This window comes from Microtus oregoni, unplaced genomic scaffold (assembly GCF_018167655.1).
Source record: "Microtus oregoni isolate MIOR12 unplaced genomic scaffold, Mior012 000015F_ref0000493, whole genome shotgun sequence".
Classification (NCBI taxonomy): Eukaryota; Metazoa; Chordata; class Mammalia; order Rodentia; family Cricetidae; genus Microtus; species Microtus oregoni.
The window spans coordinates 11,200,043-11,224,724 of NW_024543074.1; the positions used below are offsets into that span (position 1 = coordinate 11,200,043).

Sequence of the window (24,682 nt, forward strand, 5' to 3'; positions counted from 1 at the left end):
ATGCCTATCCATCTGAAATACATATCTATCCACCTAAAAGATCTAACTAACATGGCTACAGCTTGACCATTATAGATGACTCTCTATTAACCTATTTTTAAATTATTCACTACATTTTAAATGAGCTATACAAACACAATACCTTAATCAAGAGCAGATATATATATAACAATATTGATCTTAAATTTGTATTAATAAACCAAGATCCATACCAATGCAAATCTCCATAGCATATCTCCCATTAAATGTAAATAAACATTTATAAACAAGATTTGGGGATATTGCAGCCAGGCGGTGGTGGTGCATGCCTTTAATCCCAGCACATGGGAGGCAGAGGCAGGCGGATCTCTGTGAGTTCGAGACCAGCCTGGTCTATAAGAGCTAGTTCCAGGACATGCTCCAAAACCACAGAGAAACCCTGTCTCGAAAAAACCAAAAACCAAAATAACCAAAAACCAAAAAAAAAAAATTGGGGGATATTGGAAACTGTTTTCTGGGGCTGGAGAGATGGCTCAGAGGTTAAGAGCATTGCCTGCTCTTCCAAAGGTCCTGAGTTCAATTCCCAACAACCACATGGTGGCTCACAACCATTTGTAATGGGGTCTGGTGCCCTCTTCTGGCCTGCAGGCATACACACAGACAGAATATTGTATACATAATAAATAAAAAAAAAACAAAAACAAAAAAACTGTTTTCTGTTTTTAGTTGGGCTAAGTAATTTGGGGGGGGTTGTTTGCATTGACTGCTCGGGGAGTTGTCGTCTATTAAACCACATTAGTCAGAAAGAATTTTTTAGGTTTTTATCCTCTGTGGAAACAAAAGAAGAACCTTTTTTTTAAAGCAACATATCCTTAGACCCAAATTTTGAAGACAGAAAACCTTCAAAGTATATATGTTGGTTATTTAGCTCCTTTACAGTCAAAAAATTTAAAGAAAACACAATAATACACATAATCCAGACTCTTTTTGTATATTTTATCTTTACATGGCTTTTTTGTTTTTACTCTATTACTTTTTAACATTTATTTTACTATGCTTATTCCTTTAATCTATGACTGCTTGTACTTTTTTTTTTTTTACTCTATTTCCCCAAGCCTACATACATTTATCCAGCACTGTGACTTGTTTGGAGTTTTTTTTTTTTTTTAATGTCTGAATCTGTTCTATTGTGTATCTATAATTCTTTACTGTCTGGGAGTGCTTCTTAAAATTCTAAGAGCTTTTAAAAAACTTAAGCTGCACCATTGCTAGGGGAAATATGGCACTTCCTGCTTGTCCCGCCCAGACCAGCATGGCGGAGCTCGCTGCCTCCAAGAACCATGCACAGTGCCCCATCTCTAGCACACAGCCGGTCCATGTTGCCACCAAGCAAGCTGTAGCACGTTGCTCACAAACCCCATTTAAATGCTAGGTCTCCTGAAAGAGCCAGAGGTTGCACTGGCAGCACAGCCCAGAAAGAGGCATTTTAAAATGGCGTGGCATTTTTTTTGTTACCGCTGAGTCAGGAAAACCTCTCTTAAAAGAGCTGTGGCATGCTGCCAGCAAACAGCAAGAAACTGTGTTAAACTCTGTTTTTTGTGTGTCTAGAATTTCCTTTTAAGCTCTGTTGCGTTTTTAAGTGGATTTAGTTGACCCCACACTGGGCAGCAATTTGTTAGATGGAGGCTGCTTGTTGGTTCCTGACTGCTCAGACTGCCTCCTTTCTCCCAGTATTCTGTTTAGATTTCTCTGCCTAGCTCTGTTCCCCTATAGCTCTGCTTTAGGCCCAAAGCAGTTCCTTTATTAACCGATGATATGCACAGCATACAGAAGGGAATCCCACATCAACCAACAAATAAATACACAAAAGAATGCTGGATTATGGGACATGAAGAAGACAAGGCTGAAACAGAGAGAGACTTGATATCTAGACTGCAGTGGTTGGAGAAAGCATCTCTTTGGAGCTTAAATTTAAGCCAAGACTTAAAGGATTAAAAAGCAGCTATCCAGGGGCAAGAGAGATGACTCAGTGGCTAAGAGTGCATACTGTTCTTGCAGAAAACCTGAGTGTGATTCCCAGCAGGACATCAGGAAGCTCATGACAGTCTCTAATGCCAGATCCAGGAGATCTGACACTCCTTTGCTCTCCTCCTCCTCTTCCACACACACACTCACACTTTTAAAAAGTAATCATCCAGATGATGAGAGACAAATGCACTTTAATCAGTGAAATAAATTAATGTCAAGTCCTCAACAAGAGAAGATAGTAGATATTTAGGCTGGGCAGTGATGGCCTATGCCTTTAATACCAGCACTCAAAGCAGAGGCAGTAGGATCTCTGTATTCAAGGTCAGCCTGGTCTAGAGTAAGTTACAGGACAGCCAAGGTTACAAAACCAAAAAAACAAAACAAAAAATATAAGAAACAAAAACAAGATAATGAAAAAAGAGACCAGGGTTTAGAACGAGAAGGAAAAGGGCCAGCAGGAACCAAATAAACGCGTCCAAGGCAAGTGTTCTAGGCTGGAGCCACAGGCGACGAAGTTCTCCCCACCCTGCACCCCTAGTAGGACTAAGAATTAAACTTAAACCTTAAAAATGCTAAACAAAGGGCTGGAGAGATGGCTCAGTGGTTAAGAGCACTGCCTGCTCTTCCAAAGGTCCTGAGTTCAATTCCCAGCAACCACATGGTGGCTCACAACCATCTGTAATGAGGTCTGGTGTCCTCTTCTGGCCTGCAGACATACACACAGACAGAATATTGTATACATAATAAATAAAAATAAAATATTAAAAAAAATGCTAAACAAAGTCTCTGTCACTAAGCATTCCCCAGCTCTTTGTTTTATTGAGCCAGTGTCTAGTTTAATTGCCCATCCCAGCATTCCTTGAAGTAGTTCTGTCACCTAGGCAGTCTTTGAATTTCTGCTCTTCCTGCCTTAGCTTCTAGAATAAATGAAACTATAGGCCTGTATCACCACTTCCCACTTCCTTTGAGACAGAGCCTTACTACAAAGCTTTGGCTACCATAGAACTAATTTTGTAGCCACAGCTGGCTTTGAACTTAAGACCATCTTGCCTGAGCATGCACCATCACTCCTCCTAAGACTTTAAATGCAAAGGGAAGTCACTGAGAGTTTCGAAGCTGTGGTCAGCAGTTCTGACGCTTCTACAAGGCATCTATAAAAGACACCAGGATTGGGGCATGCTAAAGAAGTGGAGAAACTTTGCCTGCTCTAGAAGAATTCCCATGACTCACTGGGAGGGGGGTAGGGTGAAGAAGAGGCTTCAAAGGTGCCATGCTGGATACTCAGGAAGTATATTACTGGTAGACTGCTTGCTTAAAGACTGGATAAACACAGATTTCTAATAGAAGGGAGAAACCTTTTCAGAATGGGGATAAGAGATTATTGAACCACTACAGTTTCTTATACTTTTTTTTTAAAAAAAGATTTATTTATTACGTATACAATGTGCCTCCTGCATGTACACCTTCATGCCAGAAGAGGGCACCAGATCTCATTACAGATGGTTGTCAGTCATCATGTGGTTGCTGGGAATTGAACTCAGGACCTCTGGAAGAGCAGCCAGTGCTCTTAACCTCTGAGCCATCTCTCCAGCCCCCTTATTCTTTTTTATTGTTTTTATTGAGCTATATATTTTTCTCTGCTCCCCTCCCTCCCCCCTCCTCTTCTACTCTCTCCCATGATTCCTCACACGCCCAATTTACTCAGATCTTGTCTTTTTCTGTTCCCCAGGTAGATTAGATCCATCTATGTCTCTCTTAGGGCCATCTTTGTTGTCTAGGTTCTCTGGAATTGTGGACTGTAGGTTTTCCTTTGTTTTATGTCAAAAAGTCACTTATGAGTGAGTACATATTGTATTTGTCTTCCTGGGTCTGGGTTACCTCACTCAATATGACATTTTCTAGATCCATCCATTTGCCCAGTTTCTTAATCTAACTTAATCCTTATAACAACCTGTTACTAACTCTAATTTACAAAGAAACAAATTCAGTCTGAGAAACTGTTGAAAGATTAGCAGTTGGTAAATAAGCAAAACAAAACAAAAACTGGACGTAATCCCTCACCAAAGCAAGGCCACACATACTTTCTAGAAAACAACAAAAGGAAAGAAAGCATGTAATTGTCAACACTAAAATAAAACAAACAGCAAAGCCAGGCATTAGCTGTTAATGTTTGTAACCTCAGCACTAGGAGGCTAAGTTCAAGACTGCCACTTCAAGACCTGCCTAGATGTGACAATGAGATCCTATTTCTTCTTTGCTGTGGAATATTATTTTAAGGTGTGTTACTTTTGTTTATGCTGTGGAACATTTGTTTTAATGATGCAAAAATGTGCTGCATTCTTTTATGTTGCATTTGTTTAACTCTGTGAAGCTGTGTTACTTTGGCTGTCTAACACACATGATAATCTAATAAAGAGCTGAACGGCCCGTAGCAAGGCAGGAGAAAGAATAAGCAGGGCTGGCAGGCGGAGAGAAAAAACAGGAGTAGAAATCTGGGAAGGAGGAAGAGCAAGAGAGAACAAGCAGAGGAGGAGGTCAGGGGCCGGCCACAGAGGAAACAGAGGTGTGCAGAAGTAAATATAAAAGCCCAGAGGCAAAAGATAGATGAGACAATTTAAGAAAAGCTGGCTAGAAACAAGACAAGATAATGCCAGGCATTCAGAAGAAAATAATAGGCCTCTATATATTTATTTGGAAGCTGTGTAGCAGGCCCACCAAAAGAATAAAGAGTAAAAGAGCCAAAAAGTCTTCTTCCTCCTTCTTCTCTTAACCGCCCCCACCCACAAGGTTTCTCTATGTAGCATGACTGTTCTGGAACTCATGCTAATTCTGTAGACCAAAATGACCTTGAGTTTACAGAGATCTGCCTGCCTTTGCCTGCTAAGTGCTGGGATTAAAGGCATGCACCACCACACATGAGACACTATTTAAAAAAAAAAAAAGTAAAATTGTAATAAAAATCACTCAGTGTTCTCTCCCTGTTTCCCAAAGGAACGGCCATGGACACTGCAATAGAACAATACCGGGAGCCAGCTTTGTGCCTGGAGAGGATGTTAGCTACGGATTGTAGATTCTTCATGATATACAAATGTCTTAAGGCAGAGAGAAAGTATGCTCCTATGAAAATGTTTTCATGATTCATAGTTTACACACCCCTGCCAGCTTCAGCTCTTGAAGTTTTTCTGAATTCAGCTCAAATATTATTTCCTTCAGGAAATCTCAGCTGACTTGGTCAAACTGACTTTTATATATGCTTCCTGCCATAAGCATTTCAACTTAAGAGCTTTTACTACACTACAGTTCTACGTGGTTTGTTCCACGCTAAGGAGCAGACTTCATAAAGATGCTATGTTATCATGACTCTTTCATATCATACACACAGTACCCAAAAATGGTCTCTATATAGACAAGTGACAGAGTAAATGAAAACAACTGATCAGACTGCTGAGATAATGGCCCTTCCATGTGATGCTCTTCCAGAGGACTCAGTTTGGACAACAGCACCAAGGTCAGGTTGCTCACTACTCACTCCTCAATCACACACACACACACACACACACACACACACACAGAGAGAGAGAGAGAGAGAGAGAGAGAGAGAGAGAGAGAGAGAGAGATCATTTAAATATTAAAATGAAAAAAAAAAGATCCCCAATGGCCCGGACTTGGCTTTGCTAAGCCACACAAAACGGTTTTGCTAAGCCACACAAAACCTGATGGATATTTCATCATAGTATACTATAAGAAAAATTATGCCAGGCAGTGGTTGCTCATGCCTTTAATCCCAGCACTCGGGAGGCAGAGGGAGGTGGATATCTCTGAGAAGTTCGAGGCCAGCCTGGTCTACAAGAGCTAGTACCAGGACAGGATCCAAAGCTACAGAGAAACCTTGAGTCGAAAAACCAATATATATATTTTTTTCTTTAAAGTTGATTTACAATTTATCTGTATGACTATTATGTTGGCATTATATATGTATATATTACATATGTTATCTATATAGACATATGTCTGTACCAGGTGTCCACAGAGACCAAAGGAGGGAAATCTAAGACAGCAGATTGGTGCTTAAACAGTCCCATTTTACGCCTCAGTCTAGGGTGGCATTAAAACTCAGTTTTTGAATTAAAAGGACAAATTTAGCGAAGAAACGTTAAAAAAAATTGTTTCGGGCTGGAGAGATGGCTCAGAGGGTAAGAGCACTGACTGCTCTTCCAGAGGTCCTGAGTTCAAACCCCAGCAACCACATGGTGGCTCACAACCATCTGTAATGAGATCTGGTGCCCTCTTCCGGCCTGCAGGCATACACGGAGGCTGAACACTGTGTATATGATAAATAAATAGATAAATAAATAATCTTTAAAAAAATTGTTTCAAGTAACGTTCCTTTCAAAATAAACACTGACAAGCAAAAGAGTTCAGGACCATACGCAACAGAAAACAATAAAAAGAAAACAAGTAAGCTTAATGAGAAAAACTACAAATACCTTTGCCTTGGGAAAACATAAGTTAGAAATACTCTTAACAGAACAAACGTAGATAATAGAACAAAGTACCTTCCTTTAGTAACCACGACAGATAAACCGAAGTCCACTCAGACTGCGTTCCCTCCCTCTCACTCTCCCAGAAGGGAGAGAAGAACGATCATCAATGGCAGAAAGCAGCTGCAGAAAAGCAGCACCTAAAGCCGGCTTCACGCTCAGGAGGGAACACTACGTCTCGTCCTCGTGGTTTCGGGTGCTCTACACAGTCAGAGAAACTTCTCTAGTAACAAACTATAGAAATGATCCCTGAAAGTATAGTCTTAACCTCGCACTGCCCAGCTCGCTGAACTGCACCCGGCGCGCTCACATCTTACTCACGGCGAGCACCGCGACCCGCTCGCCGCACTGCCCTTGGGCGCTGCTATTACGGACACACTGCATTTGCACAAACGGGGACACGTTTCCCGCTGAACGTCGCCCGCTGCCAAGTCCACAGGACATTTCAGTTGCCACAGTTCTCCAAGGCTGCGGGACAAGGCGCTGTCGAAAATTAGCATACGATCGCTAAACAGCCAATCGGCTGCCAGCTCTCTGTCGCCCCGTCCCACTTCCGCCTGCGTCGGGTCGCGAGCCACCCGCCCAGCAGCGCTGCCGTCAGCCCCCGTTTGCCCCAAGCCAGAGGCGCCGCGGAGCCGTCCGGTGTTAGCGGGCTCACGCAGCCTTGGATCCCTGGCCCAAGCCGGAGTCCTTTCGTGACGAATAAAACGAAAAAGTACGACAGTAAAATGGCAGTTCAAGGGCTACACACTCTATTAAATAAATTCTGTGGTTGAAGGGGCTGGTGGCTCACTGCTGTTATCCTTGCACTTGGAAAGTGAAGGCAAGGGGATCAATAGTTTTACATCAGTCTTAGAATTTGAGGCCAGCCGCAGCTACATGAAATCCTGTCTAAAAAGATCAAAGCAAACAGAAATCAGCATTTTGAGATTCTGTATTTCCTCTACTCTAAAAGAGAAACAGGGAAAAGGGCAAAGTGAAGCAATCTTCTGCCACATGGTAATTACTAGTATAATTACTGGACTCATACTTGATCGTTATTTAATCTGTCGTACCATTTTATCATTTACCAATAGGAAAAGGGCTATTTCCTTTATAGATGTTACATTGCTTGTTAGCGGTCACACACAGGGGAAAAGTTGGTTCTAATTCTTCCTGGTACTAAAAGCAATGCCATACTTGGGAAGTGAGGAAAGCTAAAGTCAGTTAAATTCTGAATGAATGTGGTTGTTGACATGGGCACATCCATCCATCTAAGGACCACTCAGACTCATGGAAAAAGAGAGATAGCAAAACTTTCCTTTCATTCATGTGCAGATGTTGACAGTGTGTAGAGAAAATGTCCACCATTACTTTCTCTCCTCAACACAGTTTATATCTGAAGACTGCTACCATACAAACTCTGCTCTGTGATAATAATTCAGTATTTAAGACTTTTCCTTTTTTTTTTTTTTTTTTTTTTTTGGTTTTTCGAGACAGGGTTTCTCTGTGGCTTTGGAGCCTGTCCTGGAACTAGCTCTGTAGACCAGGCTGGTCTCGAACTCACAGAGATCCGCCTGCCTCTGCCTCCCGAGTGCTGGGAATAAAGGCGTGCGCCACCATCCCCCGGTCTTTCCATTCTTTTTTTAAAAATATTTATCAATTTATAATGTATACAATATTCTTTCTGTGTATATGCCTGCAGGCCAGAAGAGGACACCAGACCCCATTACAGATGGTTGTGAGCCACCATGTGGTTCTGGGAATTGAACTGAGGACCTTTGAAAAAGTAGGCAATGCTCTTAACCTCTGAGCCATCTCTTCAGCCCCAAGACTTTTCCATTCTTCATTCTACCTTTTCTGTTCTGTTTTTGTTGTTTACTTGCTTTTGAGACAGGGTCTCACTACATAGCTCTGATAGGCCTAAAACTCCTTTAGTAGAGCAGGCTGGCCTTAAACTGACAGAGACCCCTTTGCCCCTGCCTCCCAGTTCCTGGGATTAAAGGCTGAACCACCATGGCCTGCTTACATTCTGCATTCTGAGAAACTCCTCACCACACATTCTGTACCTTGGTCTCCTCTCCTCTGAGTAGATGCTCCAATAGCACATGGATCTGAACATCTCTCTAGGAGAATTAGTCACAATGTGAGGTCAGATTAGGCTACATACTAAGTTCCATACCAGTTAGGTAAACAGAGTGAGAACCAACTTCAAAGTTATCAGGGTGCTGAAGAGATGGTTCTGCAGATAAGATGCTTGCTGCTCTATCAGAGGGCTGTGTCCCAGCACCTGCAACGGGCAGGTCATAAATGCCTGCAACTCCAACTCCGAAGGATCTGATGCCCTTTTGTCTTCCAAGGATCCTGCACACACATATATGCACACACACACACACACAAATATGTTTAAGAAATAATTAATGGGGGGGGGGGGCTAGAGAGATGGCTCAGTGGTTAAGAGCATTGCCTGCTCTTCCAAAGGTCCTGAGTTCAATTCCCAGCAACCACATAGCAGCTCACAACCATCTGTAATAAGGTCTGGTGCCTTCTTCTGGCCTGCCAGCATACACACAAACAGAATACTATATACATAATAAATAAAGCTACAGAGAAACCCTGCCTCGAAAAAAAACAAAACAAAACAAAACAAACAAAAACAAAAAGGAAAGAAGGAGCTGCTCTTTAAAATCCCAAGTTAGAGCGAAATAGCTCACTGGACGGTCCCTCTAAAATAAAGCTACCCTTAGCTGGATAATTGTGGGACTGGTCTTTCTCTTCAAGATTTTCCCATTTAACAAAAAGTAAACAACGAGGTCAGTCCCCAGAGGTCATGACCTAGTACCTGCAAAGTCTCATTCTTCACCTCTCATGGATCATGTCCGTGTGTGTGTGTGTGTATTCCTGAGTGTTTCTAGTTTCATCCTTCACCTTGTAAAAAACAAAGTTACCCTGTGAGGCCCACTTGCCCAAAAACAAGATAACTTTCTGGAATGCTGGGAGCTGTAGTTCTTGGGAAATAACAAGCCAGGAGGTTTCTCTCTCATGAACAAGTTTGTTTGAACCAACTACACTGGATATACTTGATCACATGAAGGAGGGAGATTCATAGGCAGAGAAGACATCAGGATGTATGCTTGTCCCTGATTGGACCTGATGGGAAATACAGTGAATTATGGGTTTTGCCTTTCTAAACTTCTGAAAAATGTGACTTAATGACCATTTCCTGGGAACCCAGGGATGGACCTGACCAGAGTCCAGCTCCCTGGCCAGTATTTATTTAAAGGTTGCTTCAAATTTGGTTCAAAATCGTGGGACTAGTGTTTTTCTTGAGAATTTCAGGGATCACCACCTTTCAATCCACCTCCAACAAGCCATGAGGCTTTTGTGGTGGTGGTGGTGGGGCCCTGCCATGACATATACACATAAAAACAAATCTTTGAAAGAGTGATGTCTGTAGAGATGGTTCAGTTTAGGAGAGCTTGTTGCAGGACCATGAGGATCAGAGGCTTTTTTGTTTGTTTTTGGTTTTAATTAAAATATAATTACATCACTTCCCCCTCCCTTTCCTTCAACAGTCCTTCTTGCTCCTCAAACTGATGACCTCTTTTCTTTGTGCATTGTCAGAGGACCAGAGTTCTGATTGTAGCACTATCCCACAATCCCCTGGAACCCCAGCAATGGGGGCAGATAAAAACAGACAGGATTAATGGGTTCTTGCTGCCTCCAGCTTGCCAAAAGCAAGGCAAGCTCTCTGGGTTCAGGGAGAGACTCTGTCTCAAAATGAATAAAGCAGAGTAACAGAAGAAGACACCTGCCACCTCTGGCACCCGCACAGCACACACTACACACAAAATATACCTACACACCAACACAAACCAGAAAACTGAAGGAAACTGAAACCGTGACAAGCTCAATAGAGGCCCAAGACTCAGTAGTCTTCCCTAAGGCAATACCTGGTTCCAAGAAAGACCACAAACTGAGACTACCCAGGCACCACCCAGGAACTGACCATCCAAAGTAGATGTCTAATGTTCCAACCATTGTAGATAGGATCACCTGTCAGCACACACACATCGCTTTTCACCAGGACACCCCTAGATAAATGTCAGCCAATCAGGGGTCCTGATCCTTAGAAATCCCTCACCTCTACCTTTGCTACTATAAAAACCCAACCCCAACTGAGCTCAGGGCTCTTCGATCATTCCAGTATGTTAGACACACTGAGAGTCCGAGTTTGCAAACTTGTATAAGAATAAAAGCTCTTTGCTTTTACATACAGGACTTGGTCTACTAGTTGGTTTTGCGGCGGCTGGGGCAGGGGGTCCGTAATCTGGGCATAACAAAGTAGCCAAAGAAAAACAAAATATTGCCGGGCAGTGGTGGCACATATCTTTAATCCCAGCACACAAAAGGCATAGGCAGGCGGATCTCTGCTCTCTGTGAGTTCTAGGTCAGTATGGTCTACAGAGCAAGTTCCAGGACAGCCAAGGCTGTTACACAGAGAAACTGTCTCAAAAAAACAAAAAGAAAGAAAGAAAGAAAGAAAGAAAAGAGGGAGGGAGGGAGGGAGGGAGGGAAAGGAAAATCCAAATATTGGGGGTTGGAAAGACAGTTTTTCTGAGGGCCAGAGTTTATAACCCAGCACCAGCACCAGCACCACATCAGGTGGCTCAGAACTACCTGCAATTCCAACTCAGAGGACCTGTCACCTCTGGCCTTTGATGATGATTGCACCCACTGCACACAAAATTTTTCTAAAAAATTAAAAAACAGAATACTACATAGACAGGAACAATGATTCTAACGACATTAGCTTTCTTATCAGAAACAGCAAATGCCAGGAGCCAGGCAAGGGAGCACACACTATAATCTCAGCACCCAGCTTTGTTTGCTTTCTTATTTGTTTGGCTTAGTTTGGTTCTGGTTTTACTTTTATTACCTTTTTTTGTTTGTTTATCTGGTTGGTTTTTCAAGACAGTAGCCCTGGCTGTCCTGGAACTCACTCTGTAAACCAGACTGACCTCTAGTCACAGAGATCCACTTGCCTCTGCCTCTTGATTGCTGGGACTAAAGGCGCGTGCCCCAACCACCACCATCCAGTCTATTTTTATTCCTTTTAATTGGGTGTGAACATGAGAGACTACAGGAGCCTAGATACCCATGAAAGGCCTTAAACTTCTGCTTCTCGGTGCTGGGAGGACAGGCAGGTGCCCACACATCTGCTTTTCTGCACGGTTTGAGGATGGAACCTAAGTCTTCACATATGCTAAGCAAACACTGATCCTGCTGATCTCCAACCCTCTTTATTTATTTTTTGAGAGAGAACTGTTAGCACTAGGTTTTTTTGTTGTTGTTCTTTTTAAGATTTATTTATTATATATACAATGTTCTGTCTGCAGGCAAAAAAGGGCACAAGATCTCATTACAGATGGTTGTGAGCTACCCAGGACCTCTAAAAGAGCAGTCAGTGCTCTTAACCTCTGAGTTCTCTCTCCAGCCTGGCACGAGTCTGTTTTTGCATTAGACAGGATTTCATTATATAGATGGGCTGGCCTTGACCTCCGTTTGTAAAGGAAACTGGCCTTGAACGAACTCAGAGATCTGCCTGCCATTCGCCAGGCAGTTTTAAAAGTGTAGGCTACCAAACCCAGCCTTGGCACTGTATTTACCAAACACTGTTCAGAAATGTGGGTCCTGCTGCCTCTGCCATGTTACACTGCACTCACCTTTCTTAAGGATCTTCTTCACCTTCACATAACTCCCTTGTCTGGTGTATTCATGAAGCTGAGCTTCCAAGGAATCATCGGTTAAGGTACCAAGCTGCACTGGACAAGGGACTGGAAAATGAACAGCCCGAGACATTCTGTTTAAAAAGAGAATAAACAATACGTTATTCTAATACCTCACAAACATAAAGAAGCAAGATTTTTCTCCCTCCTAAAGGAAAATCCTCTCAGAACCAGGACCCTAAAACAAACCCACGGTTTCAGGAAATCTGCCATCTGCTGATTCCCTGAAAGCAGCGAACCCCCAGCACACATCCAGGAGCCCAAGGGTTGCAAAAACAGGCGATTTGATTTATCTCCCACCCTCATGTTTCAAAAACCAGTTTATCCTGAAAAATAGTTTCTAAGTCTGGTGAAATCTTCTCCCTCCCTCCCCCCCTCCCCCCCCCCCCCCCCCCCGCAATTCTAAGGAATGCTCTCCCTCCATACCACACCTTCTCCTGCATGTACTGCTGGGTATTAAGGCACCATTCTCAAGTCCATAAAAGCCTGCTCTCGGCATTAAAGTCGAACTGAGTTTCTTTCTTTTTTTTTTTAAATATTTATTTATTTATTTATTTATTTATTACGTATACAGTATTCTTCCTGCAGGCCTCATTATAGATGGTTGTGAGCCACCATGTGGTTGCTGGGAATTGAACTCAAGACCTTTGGAAGAGCAGGCAATGCTCTTAACCGCTGAGCCATCTCTCCAGCCCCCTCGAACTGAGTTTCTGTTTTTTATTTCCCTTTGCCAATTTAAAAATTGCATTTTTTTTTAGGTTTCTATGGTGGTTTGAATAAGAACGGCCCCCATAGGCTCATAGATTTGAATACTTAGTCATCAGGGAGGGGAACTGTTCAAAAAGATCAGAAGAGTTAGGGTTTGTGGCCCTGTGGAAGTATGTCACTAGGTGTAGGCTTTGAGGGTTCAAAAGCTCATGCCAGGTCCAAAGTCTGTCTGTCTCCTTTCCCTCGCTTTCCCTTCTCCTTCCCTTCTCTCTGCCTGCAGAGCAGGATGTAGTTCTCAGCCACTGCTCCGGGGTCACGAATGCTGCCATGCACTGGTCATTATGATAACAAACTAATACCGTGAAACTGTAAGCAATGCTTTTTAAAAGAAGAGTTGCCTTGGCCATAGTGATTCTTCACAGGTGTAGAACAATGGCTAAGACAACTTCCTTCTTGGTGGTAAAAGGAATTGACTCCTACGTCTCACATATGCTCAGCCAGTGCTCAAACACTAAGCTATATTATATCCGCAGACTTTGTTTTGCTTTGTTTTTTTTTGTTATTTTTTATGGTTTATTTAACTTTATTCTATGTGCATTGGTGTGAAGGTGTCCGATCCCCTGCAACTGGATCTTCAGACAGTTGTGAGCTGCCATGTGGGTGCTGGGAATTGAACCCGGGTCCTCTGGAAGAGCAGTCAGTACTCTTAACTACTGAGCCAACTTTCCAGCCCCCTTTGCTTTGTTTTTTAACTCTTCAAGCAGAATCTTCAATTGCTAGCAGGCCTTGAAGTTTCAATTCTCCTGTTTCAGTCTCTAGCAATAGGAGGATCCTAGATATTCACTACCAGACTCAGTTTTAGGTTCTTTTTCACTTGGAAAATTGATGTAGGTGGCCCTCAATACCTGAGGAAGAATGACTCCAGACTCCCCACAGATACTAACCCAAATTCATAGATGCTCAAGTCTCTTATAGAAAATGGAGCGGTATTTGCATGCAATTTATACATATGTTCCTAGGAAACTTGAAACGCCGTCTACATTACTTGCGATATCTAATACAAGCTGAATGCTGTGTAAATAGTTGTCGTGCTGCATGGTTTACAGAGTAAGGCCGAGAAAAAGCTGTGCATTTTCACTAGAGATGCAGTTCTGGAGTGAAGGGTGAGATGATTAAAATTAACTGCTGGCACTCTAGAATCACCTGGATGGTCCTCAGGACACACCTGTGGGGGATTACTTTGCGTTAACTGAAATTGGAAGGACCCGCCCACTGGTCTGAGTAAAAAGAAAAAAGTGGGTGGAGCACGGGCCTTTGTCTTTCACTGCAATAGAGACAGTGAAATCAGCTACCTCAAGCTCCTGCCCCAGTGACTGCTCTGCACTGACAGACGAGCCCCCCCCCCCCCCCCCCCCACCGTGAGCCAGAAAAAGCCCTCTCCTTTAGGCTGCTTTTGTCACGGTATTTTATCACAGCAACAGAAGAACAAGCAATGGAAAACACCAAGTCAGAAAATTTGAGACAGAATCTCACTCTACAGCTTAGGCTGGCCAAAAAGTTATGTAACTCGGGCTTGGCTTCAATCAATTCTTCTGCCTCAACCTTCGAAGTGCTGACTGGCATAACAGGTGTGACTTATGCTGCCCAGATTGTTGAGTTTGAGGGATTTATTTATTTATTTATTTGGTTTTTTGAGACTGGGTTTTGAAAGACCCTCTGGACACCCCCCACACCAGAACCCGCAGCTGGCCTGCTCCCATGAGAACATCCTGTTCGCTTGAGACCCTCAGGACCCTCTCAGGACCTGCAGCTAGCCGGCTCTCATGAGAACATCCCCTTTGCTTAGGGAAACAGGATGCCTATAGTCAGTGAAAGACCCCTACCTAGCAGCATTAAGTTAGCAGCAGCAATAACGCTATTTTGCAAAGCTTGAATTTTTTTTTTTTTTGGTTTTTCGAGACAGGGTTTCTCTGTGGCTTTGGAGCCTGTCCTGGAACTCGCTCTGTAGACCAGGCTGGTCTCGAACTCACAGAGATCCGCCTGCCTCTGCCTCCCGAGTGCTGGGATTAAAGGCGTGCGCCACCATCGCCCGGCTGCAAAGCTTGAATTTTTGAGCAACATAACTGAAAGCTAGGACAGGGGAGTTCAACTTAGAGACAAGGGCGTTGGTCAACTTAGGGGCAAGGGCGTTGGGCCAGGCAGGATATCTATGGTCGACCATCTGGACTGCCAGCAGGGGCTTGGGGTCCAGAAGAAGAGTTTGTACCCTAGATGGGCCGAGTCAGCATGCCTATCTGATTTCTTGGAAACCACAGAACTGTACTCAGTTTGAACCCGAGCCTTATTCAAATTGCCCAATCAGAACCCTGTAACTATGCTTCTCGCTTCTGTAACCGCGCTTCTGCTTCCCTACCCTATAAAAAACCCACTGCTCCAACCTGGGGGCGGGCAAGTCCTCCGAAAGACTTGCTGCCCGCAGGTACCTGTGTTTACTCAATAAACCTCTTGCTAATTGCATCCTGTGGCCTGCTCTCGGAGTTTCCTGGTTCCGGGGTCTTCATCAGAGAGGAAAGGTCCTCGCTGAGGGTCTTTCAGGTTTCTCTGTAGCTTTGGAGCCTGTCCTGGAACTCGCTCTGTAGAGCAGGATGGCCTCGAACTCACAGAGATCAGCCTGCCTCTGCCCCCTGAGTGCTGGGATTAAAGGCATGCGCCACCACCGCCCGGCTAAGTATTGTTTGTATTTTGAGACAGGGTCCTATGTAGCCCACATTGACCTACCAACCACTTGTTATGAAACTGCAGATACTACAAACTCTAGATCCTCCTTTCACCTCCCAAATTCTGGAGCTACAGTCAAGTGCATCCAGACCAGACTTATTATTTACTTGAGATAGGAGCCTCCCACTGTAGCTCAGGCAGCTGGCTACAAACACAAAGAAAACTGCCTGCCTCAGCCTCCTGAACGCTGGGATTATGGGTATAAACCATGCAGGAAACCAAGTGCAATTTAAAAAAAAAAATATTTTCCAGTTTAAAAACATTTGCCATTCTCACAGAAGAGCCAGGTTCCCAGAACCCACATAGTGGCTCACAACCATTCATAACTCCAGTTTCAGGAGGTTCACTGCCACTTTCTTTTTTTTTTTTAAATATTTATTTATTTATTATGCATACAATATTCTGTCTGTGTGTATGTCTGCAGGCCAGAAGAGGGCATCCGACCTCATTAGAGATGGCTGTGAGCCACCATGTGGTTGCTGGGAATTGAACTCTGGACCTTTGGAAGAGCAGGCAATGCTCTTAACCACTGAGCCATCTCTCCAGCCCTCACTGCCACTTTCTGATCTCCTATGGCACCAAGCACATGCTATACAGGAAAACATCCACACACAAAATTTAAATAGTATTTTTTAAAAATCTCAGAAAATTCTGGCATTGGTAGTGGTGCATGCCTTTAATCCTAGCACTTAGGAAGCAAAGGCAGCAGATCTCTGTGAGTTTAATAAATCAGCCTGGTTTGTAGACTGTTCCAGGACATCCAAGTCTACACAAAGAGAAACCCCGTCTCGAAAAAACAAAAAGATTTTTCTGAAAGATTAAACTACAAACGGATTTCAAAGCAAAGAAATAAACACAAAGGGAATTATTACATTACTGTGTAAATAATATAGTGAGTTACGTTCACAATTTAAACTCAAATTCTTGTCCTAGCTGTGTTACCTCCCTGTGTGACTGATAAGATCAGGACAAAAAGTGTCCAGGTAGCTTTACAGCAGAGGACCCCTATAGTAAAGTTTTCCCTTGAGTGAAAACACTGGCCCTTGCCTAATTCCAGAAATGTTTATGCCAAAATGTCTTTGGTCCTGCTCTGACCACAAGGAAGGTCTGTTTTCTCTTTCTCCCTAAATGAGTGCCCTTCATCAAGACATGACTGAAACTATGAAGAGACTCCTGGACATTTCATGGTTGAGCCGACTAGACTGAGCCGTCTCCCTCCCCGCTCCTCACCTGAGTTTCTGTCTTAAGTCCTTTTAAAAGCTCTTACAGTTGGGTTCAAATAGTATCCTATTTCTGGGATCCACTCCTGCTTTGCAGGAGCTCTGTCTACTTTCCCCCTATCTATGAATCGATAACAAAACTTTTTTCTAAACCTATTCTTCTATTGTCCTTGAATTTCACTCCTCAAATTCATAATGTAAGAGCCCAGGGGCCATTACTTTGTGTAAATTTTGTATAACTTTGAGCTTCTGGCACCCTAACTCCTGAGTTAAGCCTCTGTTAAACTTAAAGACACCCCACTTTCCCGATATTATAACCTTAGAAAAATGATTCAACCGAATGAAAATACTCAACTCTCATCTGTTAGTGAGGATAAAAATCACCAGAGTCGTTGAGAAGTTTAAGTGAGCTGATACATGTTAAACACTTAGAACTGTGCCTGGGCCCCAGTAAGTTCTCCACAGCTGTTAATGTGCATGAGACCACGGCATTTTGAAATGAGAAGGCTCCGTAGGTTCACGTTTGCAGGCGTGGTTCCCAGCTGGTGAGATGCTCGGGACAGATTCAATGTGGCCCTGTTGGAATGGGTGTGGCTTGTTGGAGATGTGTCACCGGGAATGAGCTTTCAGATTTCAAAAGCCCATGCCAGTCCCAGTCTCTGTCTCTCTCTCCCTTCCTCCCCCTCACACTATCTCCTCCACTGTCTGTTGCCTTGGGATCAGGATGTAAAGCTCTCAGCTACTGCTCCAACACCATGCCTGTCTGTTTCCTGCCATGGACTAACGCTCTAACTAAACAAGCCCCCAATTAAATGCTTCTTTTATAAGAGTTGCCTTGGTCATGGTGTCTTTTCACAGCAATAGAACAGTAAGTGACCAAGACAAAATGACACAGAGAAACTTGACTTTTCTTCGTGTGGTGTAACCCGAATGGATCCTCCAACTCTCACTGGTGGGAACTAGATCTCCAATGTAGAGGTGCGGGGAGATAGAGAGAGCTTTTACAAGCGTTTGGGTCAAGGGACACCACACTTATGAACGAATTAAGGCTTTTTTGTTGTTCTGTTTTGGACAAAGGCGCTTGTTATCAAGGGAGTGGGATGTATAGTTACCAACAATAGTTAGAGCCCCGTTTTTCTCTCTCCCCTCCTCCTCTTCTGTCTGCCACATGCCACAGGATAAGGCAGGAAAAAAGCTCTCGACTAGATCAGCTCCTCTAGACTTCTAACTTCCACAGCTATGAGAAATAAATCTCTACTGGATATGGCCATTAACACCTGTAATAATCCCAGCATTTGGGAAGCCGAGGTAGGATGATCATTGCAAATGTTGATGTCAGCCTGGGCTCCATATACGGTTCCAGACTAACCTGGGTTACATAAGATCCTTTCTCAAAAACAAAGCGTGGGCATGGCGGTGCACTCAAGAAACCCCATTTGTGCGCCTTTCCCCACCCTCTAAAAGGCAGGGTGTTGCAGTTCATGCTGTAATTCTGCTGAGGCCAGGCGTTTAAGACTACTGTAGTCTACAGCGGCCATTTCTAAAATAAACAAATCACCTATCTTTGTTACTTTTGTTTGTAGCCAGGGTCTCACTATGTAGCACTGACTGGCCCGGCACAGATATATGCCTACCTCTGCCTCCAAAAAGAACACACTTTCTTTTTTTTCCCATTTATTTATTTATCTATCTATCTATCTATCTATTTATTTATTTATTTATTATGTATACAATATTCTGTCTGTGTTTATGCCTTCAGGCCAGAAGAGGGCACCAGACCCCATTACAGATGGTTGTGAGCCACCATGTGGTTGCTGGGAATTGAACTCAGGACCTTTGGAAGAGCAGGCAATGCTCTTAACCTCTGAGTCATCTCTCCAGCCCCAAAGAACACACTTTCTAATTTTTTCCAAACACCCACCAATGGAGAGACCAAGTATTCAAACCTATTAGCCTATGGAGGTCATTCTAATTTAAACCACCACACACATGAAGAATTTTATATTATAAATTATCCAGTCATTTTGTTTTTAGCAAAATAGACTACGTCACATACTAAGTCTTAACTGTGACAGATACTGAGATTGTTAAAATCACACCACTGTCATCACAATGCTCAGTCTAAGGAGGGCAGATAAATGGTAACCTGGGTTATACAAAGATCTCCAAAAATCAAAAATTGCAAACATCAAGGGCATAACTATGGACTACATAAAGAGGAATTAAGATTATGAAATGAAGCCAGAGTAAAATTTTAAAATAATTTAAATTTCGTCAGGAGACTCAAACAATGTAGATTACTGCTGAGAAGTTCCACTAAGCACTTTTTGTTGTCCAATATACACTTTCACACTACAGAATGTTTTCTAACAGCCATTTAATAGCCTTAACACAAAAAAGTGTGCTGCAGCCGGGCGGTGGTGGCGCACGCCTTTAATCCCAGCACTCGGGAGGCAGAGGCAGGCGGATATCCGTGAGTTCGAGACCAGCCTGGTCTACAAGAGCTAGTTCCAGGACAGGCTCCAAAACCACAGAGAAACCCTGTCTCAAAAGGCAAACAAAAAGAAATTACTATGCTATCTGAAGCGCTACAAAAGGGAAAGTAACTAGGTATGGGTAAGCTGAGAAAGAACATACAGCACAGTAAGTAATAAAGATGTGTGCATCAGGGCCATCCACGGACATGTTCAGGTTTTGTCCTCCTTTACTGCAGTTGTTTAAAAATTGTTTAATATTCTGACATAAAGTTACGAAAGTATTAAGTATTATAGGTCAATAGTCATTCATGTTTGTTATACATATAGTCAGATTAATTAGGTTCTTTAGAGGCATAGAGACTGTATTCTGCATAGATATGTAATATTCAACCATTTCAAGGATCTGTAAAACATGGCATTTAAATAACTTAGGGTTCTGTTGACGTGAGACACAACTGTTCCTGACAGCACCAATCTATTCCCGAAAAAGTGGTGAACACCAAAGACACTCCACTTGGAGTTTGTTTTCTTCTTGGCACAATTGGCCTTTGGGCAAGGAACTGCCCATGCCTCAACCACTGACAAAGTCTATGGTGTCCGGACTAAATAAGCAGGACAAAGGAAAAAGACTGCCAAACCTTGCCAAGACAGGGTAAGAAAGTTCTAAAAATTTTCCTGCTTCTAAAAATTTTCCTGCCTCTAAAAATGGTCTGTAAGTTACGCTAGGCCTTAGCCAAAGTTGGTTGCTTCAACACTGCAAATGAAACTTTGCAAGTGATTGCTCAGGTAGCCAGTTGTCTCTGTCATATACTGCTCCCTTTGAAAGCTGCTTGATTGCACTTCCTGCCTACTCAAGTAATATAACCTACCTTCTCAGGCCTTTGATGGGGTTGAAGATTAGATAAGTCATGGTCACATTCCTCTTATGATCTAGGCATTTCCAGCGCAAGACTTAGACCCGTTAGAATAGAATGTTTAATAAAACATTTGTCATGTGTTCCTTGATTAATATTGCTCATAATGGTTGTAATCTAATTTTAAACTTGATATTTGTTCCAAGTGTATATTATAGTTTTGTATTGGGTTTGGAACTCTTTTATTTAGACAAAAGGGGAAGGTGATGGGGACCTCTGTCAGTCAATGACCTTTAAGAGGTTGGACCAGGTTAGGACATGACCTTCTGGTTACCCAGAAAAAACAACTGGCCAGTCCAGGGTTCTTGCTTTCTGGTTCCCTCGCTACACAGCTGAGGTTGGCTTTCTCATTTCTGTTTTGTGAATTTGCCCCTTATAATAAAGAAAATATAATTAAAATATTTTAAAGTTAGCCTGGGATTCTTTGACCCGCATCTTCTCCCATCAACAGAATGGCACGTATGTTAAACACAGTTAAAACTGTTAATATATTTCCTTGATATTTTGCCTAAAAAAAAAAAAAAAAAAAAAAAAAAGGAAAGAAAACCTGTTAATATATCGAAACTACTGGTGCTGAGATCTGACCCTATACAGGCGGGTTGCAGTTTGTGGAAGAGGATGACTATGAATGTATGAGCCTTTTACTTCTACCTCCCTAGTGTTTGAACTACAGTTGTGCACGCCTTACGCCCAACTTCATTATAACTTATGACTTAGAGCTCACGTTGTTGGAGGGATGGCTCAGTGGTTAACAGCACTTGTTGCTCTTGTAAAGGACCAGGGTTCAAGTGCCAGAACCCACATGTGGTGTGTCACATACAAATATTCCTTAACTGTAGTTTTCGAGTATCTGATGCCCTCTTCTGACTTCCTTAGGTGCATCTGGTGCACATGCATGTAAACAAAACACTTAGACACACAGAATTAGAAAGTTAGAACTCAAAAAAAAAAAAGTTAAGACACATCTTTTTACTTATCGTGATGGTTAATATTACATTTAGACTTACTGTGCTTGAGAGACCAGAAAGCAAAAAATGCCTCATATGTGTATGTATATGTGTGTCTGTGTGTGTGTGTGTGTGTGTGTAATGCCTAGTGTCACACCGGTAATTCTGTAGTCCCAGGACTTGGGAAGCTAAGGTGAGAGAATCTTCCATTTTAACACAGCACCTGAGCTACATAATAAGAAAAGGATTAATTGCAGAATATTAAATTAAGTATTTGCGGAATACTTCTTCAGTGTTGATTTGAACCCGGTAAATTGAACATGCTAGGCAAATGTTCTACTACCAACCCATAGCCTACTCCATTCCCCCTTTAAGATTCCAGTCTTAATCAGGTACTCTGTATGTAGACCATGTTGGCCTCAAACTTGAGGCCATCTTCCTCTCCTCTGCCTTCCAAATGTTTACAATCCAGAAACTGGACAAATCAGTAAACGTGTCATTCAGAACTGCTTTCTTTAAGACTGTATGTATGTGTGTATACAGTGTTCTGTGCCTGTAGGCATGAGTCATGTGATTGCTGGGAATTGAACAGAGAACCTCTGGAAGAAGACAGCTCTTAGACAACACTGTGAAAACAGCACACCTAAATTATCAAAACAGCTTATCCGACCAATTTCCTGCTGGGTATAGGAAGACTCAAAAGCAGTTAGAGCTTTGGGTGAGCCACCTTTAATCCCAGCACTTGGGAGGCAGAGGCAGGCGGATCTCTGTGAGTTCGAGACCAGCCTGAGCTACAAGAGCTACAGGACAGGCTCCAAAACCACAGAGAAACCCTATCTCAAAAAACAAGATAAAACAACAAAAAACCCCTCTGGGTGATACTTCCGACCAATAATCTGGGTATACAACTTTAAATTCAACTAGACAACTAACAGAATAGCAGCAGAAAATAACTGACCTAATCTAACACCTAATAAAAGAAAAGTAATATTTATTAAGACTCTAACTTTGAAGTACAATGTCAGGGGAGAGCGCGAACGCAGTCCCCCACTACCACAAATTATGCAGTCGAGTTTCCCGCATTTGGGGAAATCGCAGGGGTCAGCACATCCGGAGTGCAATGGATAAGCCTCGCCCTGGGAAAACCACCTTCGTGATCATGGTATCTCCCCTGCCAGGTAAGTATGAGTTCCCAGCGCCATGAAGCCTCAACAGCCTGGTGTGCGTAGCATTTCAAAGATACGGTGCAAACTTAAGCACTTATTAAAAAGCTCTATATCGTTATGTGTTGTGGTTTCCAACATTGAAAAACTCTTAAGAGGGTTGGCGGTCTTGTAATTTTCCCAAAACTACATTCCAAAAAATCAGAACTGTGGAAGTAGCAGCTTCTCCCAGTAGGCTCCTGCACTCTCTATCTACATAGCACCGCCTCCACAGTGACTCACTTCCGACGTCAGAATCCCGACATCGGAAGCCCGCCTCCTTGTCAGCGAGAATACCAAAGAGCCTATTAGGTGGTAGTTTGCTGTGCCCTTTGCTTTGCAGCCTCCTAGAACACTGTAGGAATTTTCTCTCATAAGCATAGGAATCGAATGCATAGCTTTTAGTGTGAATCAAGATTAAGAGTAACAACAAAAACAGCTCCAATGACAGCAGCACGCAGGGACCATTCGTTCCTTTACATATTACAACAAATTTAATCTCTGCAAGTTATAAGGCAGTTACTTCTATCATCCCCATCTTTACAGACATGAAAATGGGTTCACAATGGTTAGCTTTCATTTTTTGGGGGGTGGGGGGCAGGGAATGGTTTGAGACAGGGTTTTTCGGTGTAACAGTCCTAGCTGTCCTGAAACTCCCTCTGTAGACCAAGCTGGCCTCAAATTCAGAGATCTGGCTGCAAATAGTGTTTATTCATTATTTAATCTATACTAATAAATTAAATACAATTAAATAATTAAATATAATTAAAATAAATGTTAAGAAAAAATGAGAATATGCTCGTGGTAGACAAACTATGTCTTACCTACACACCGCACCCTGCTCTTAAAGATGAGGAGGGGATCTGTTTACAGGCTATTGGCTCAGAGAAGACTAGGAGGGCATGACAGAAAAGGACTCTGGACTCCACTCTACAGTTTACATTGGCTGCCAAGGTTTCCCTGGAGGAGAATGAGGACTCTGTTTACAGCACCGGAAACAGTTTGGACGGAGAAGTAGACATCTATCAGAGATCAGCCACAGAAAAGGGGGACCTATAGCATAGGCTCCTGGATTTAGAAGTATTCCGCAAATACTTAATTTAATATTCTGCTATTAATCCTTTTCTTTTTTAATATATATATATATTTATTATGTACACAATATTCTGTCTTTATGCCTGAAGGCCAGAAGAGGGCGCCAGACCTCTTTACAGATGGTTGAGAGCCACCATGTGGTTGCTGGGAATTGAACTCAGGACCTTTGAAAGAGCAGGCAATGCTCTTAACCACTGAGCCATCTCTCCAGCCCCTCCTTTTCTTTTCTTATTATGTAGCTCAGGTGCTGTGTTAAAATGGAAGATTCTCTCACCTTAGCTTCCCAAGTCCTGAGACTACAGAATTACCGGTGACACTAGGCATTACACACACACACACACACACACACACACACACACACATATGAGGCATTTTTTGCTTTCTGGTCTCTCAAGCACAGTAAGTCTAAATGTAATATTAACCATCACGATACATGACTATTTTCTTTTAAAAAGCTTGACTGAGGGGTTTCTAGCTCCCGTGTCAGGATACAACCACATGTAGCTCCAGATCCAGGAACCCATCATGCTTGTGGCTTCTGTAGGCATCTATACTCACATGTGCACATTCTCATACACAGACTCCCACATATACACAGTTAATTTTAAAAATCCAAACCAATAATGTTATTATTACACACCAACTGGAATGAATACAATCCATAAAAGTGGAGTTTGGAATTTAAATCAGTGGTAGAATGCATATCTAGTACTCAGAGGGTTGTGGATTTGATCCCCAACACTACACACATAAAAATATCTGCCAATTTTTTCTTTCCATCTCTTTATCTGTATCTACCTATCCATCTATACATCTATTTATCCATCCATCCACCTGCTACCCATGCATCTAACTAATGTGTATATATATGATCTCCACGTGTGCATCATGACACATATACAATAATTATACATATGAAATTTTATTTTTTCGGTTCATTTATTTTATGTGTATAAGTGTTTCACCTACATGTATATATGTATGCCTTGTGCATACATGTATATATGTCTGTGCATTAGAGGTAC

At 42.5% G+C, this 24,682-nt stretch overlaps 1 protein-coding gene and 2 non-coding genes across 3 annotated transcripts in view; all 3 read right to left on the minus strand.

Moving 5' to 3' along the window:
* The window catches only part of LOC121456462 (inactive serine/threonine-protein kinase TEX14-like), a 99,513-nt gene extending 87,124 nt beyond the window's left edge, over positions 1 to 12,389 (minus strand). Inside the window, exon 1 of the mRNA XM_041664621.1 lies at positions 12,254 to 12,389. Coding sequence (XP_041520555.1) covers positions 12,254 to 12,389 — 136 coding nt within the window. The remainder of the gene's footprint in view (positions 1 to 12,253) is intronic.
* LOC121457229 lies at positions 6,597 to 6,813 on the minus strand. Its single transcript, XR_005975721.1, has one exon. It is a non-coding gene; the product is annotated as a small nucleolar RNA U3 (small nucleolar RNA).
* Positions 12,390 to 22,382: 9,993 nt separating the features above from the next.
* On the minus strand, positions 22,383 to 22,546 carry LOC121457187. Its single transcript, XR_005975689.1, has one exon. It is a non-coding gene; the product is annotated as a U1 spliceosomal RNA (small nuclear RNA).
* Positions 22,547 to 24,682: the final 2,136 nt, after the last annotated feature.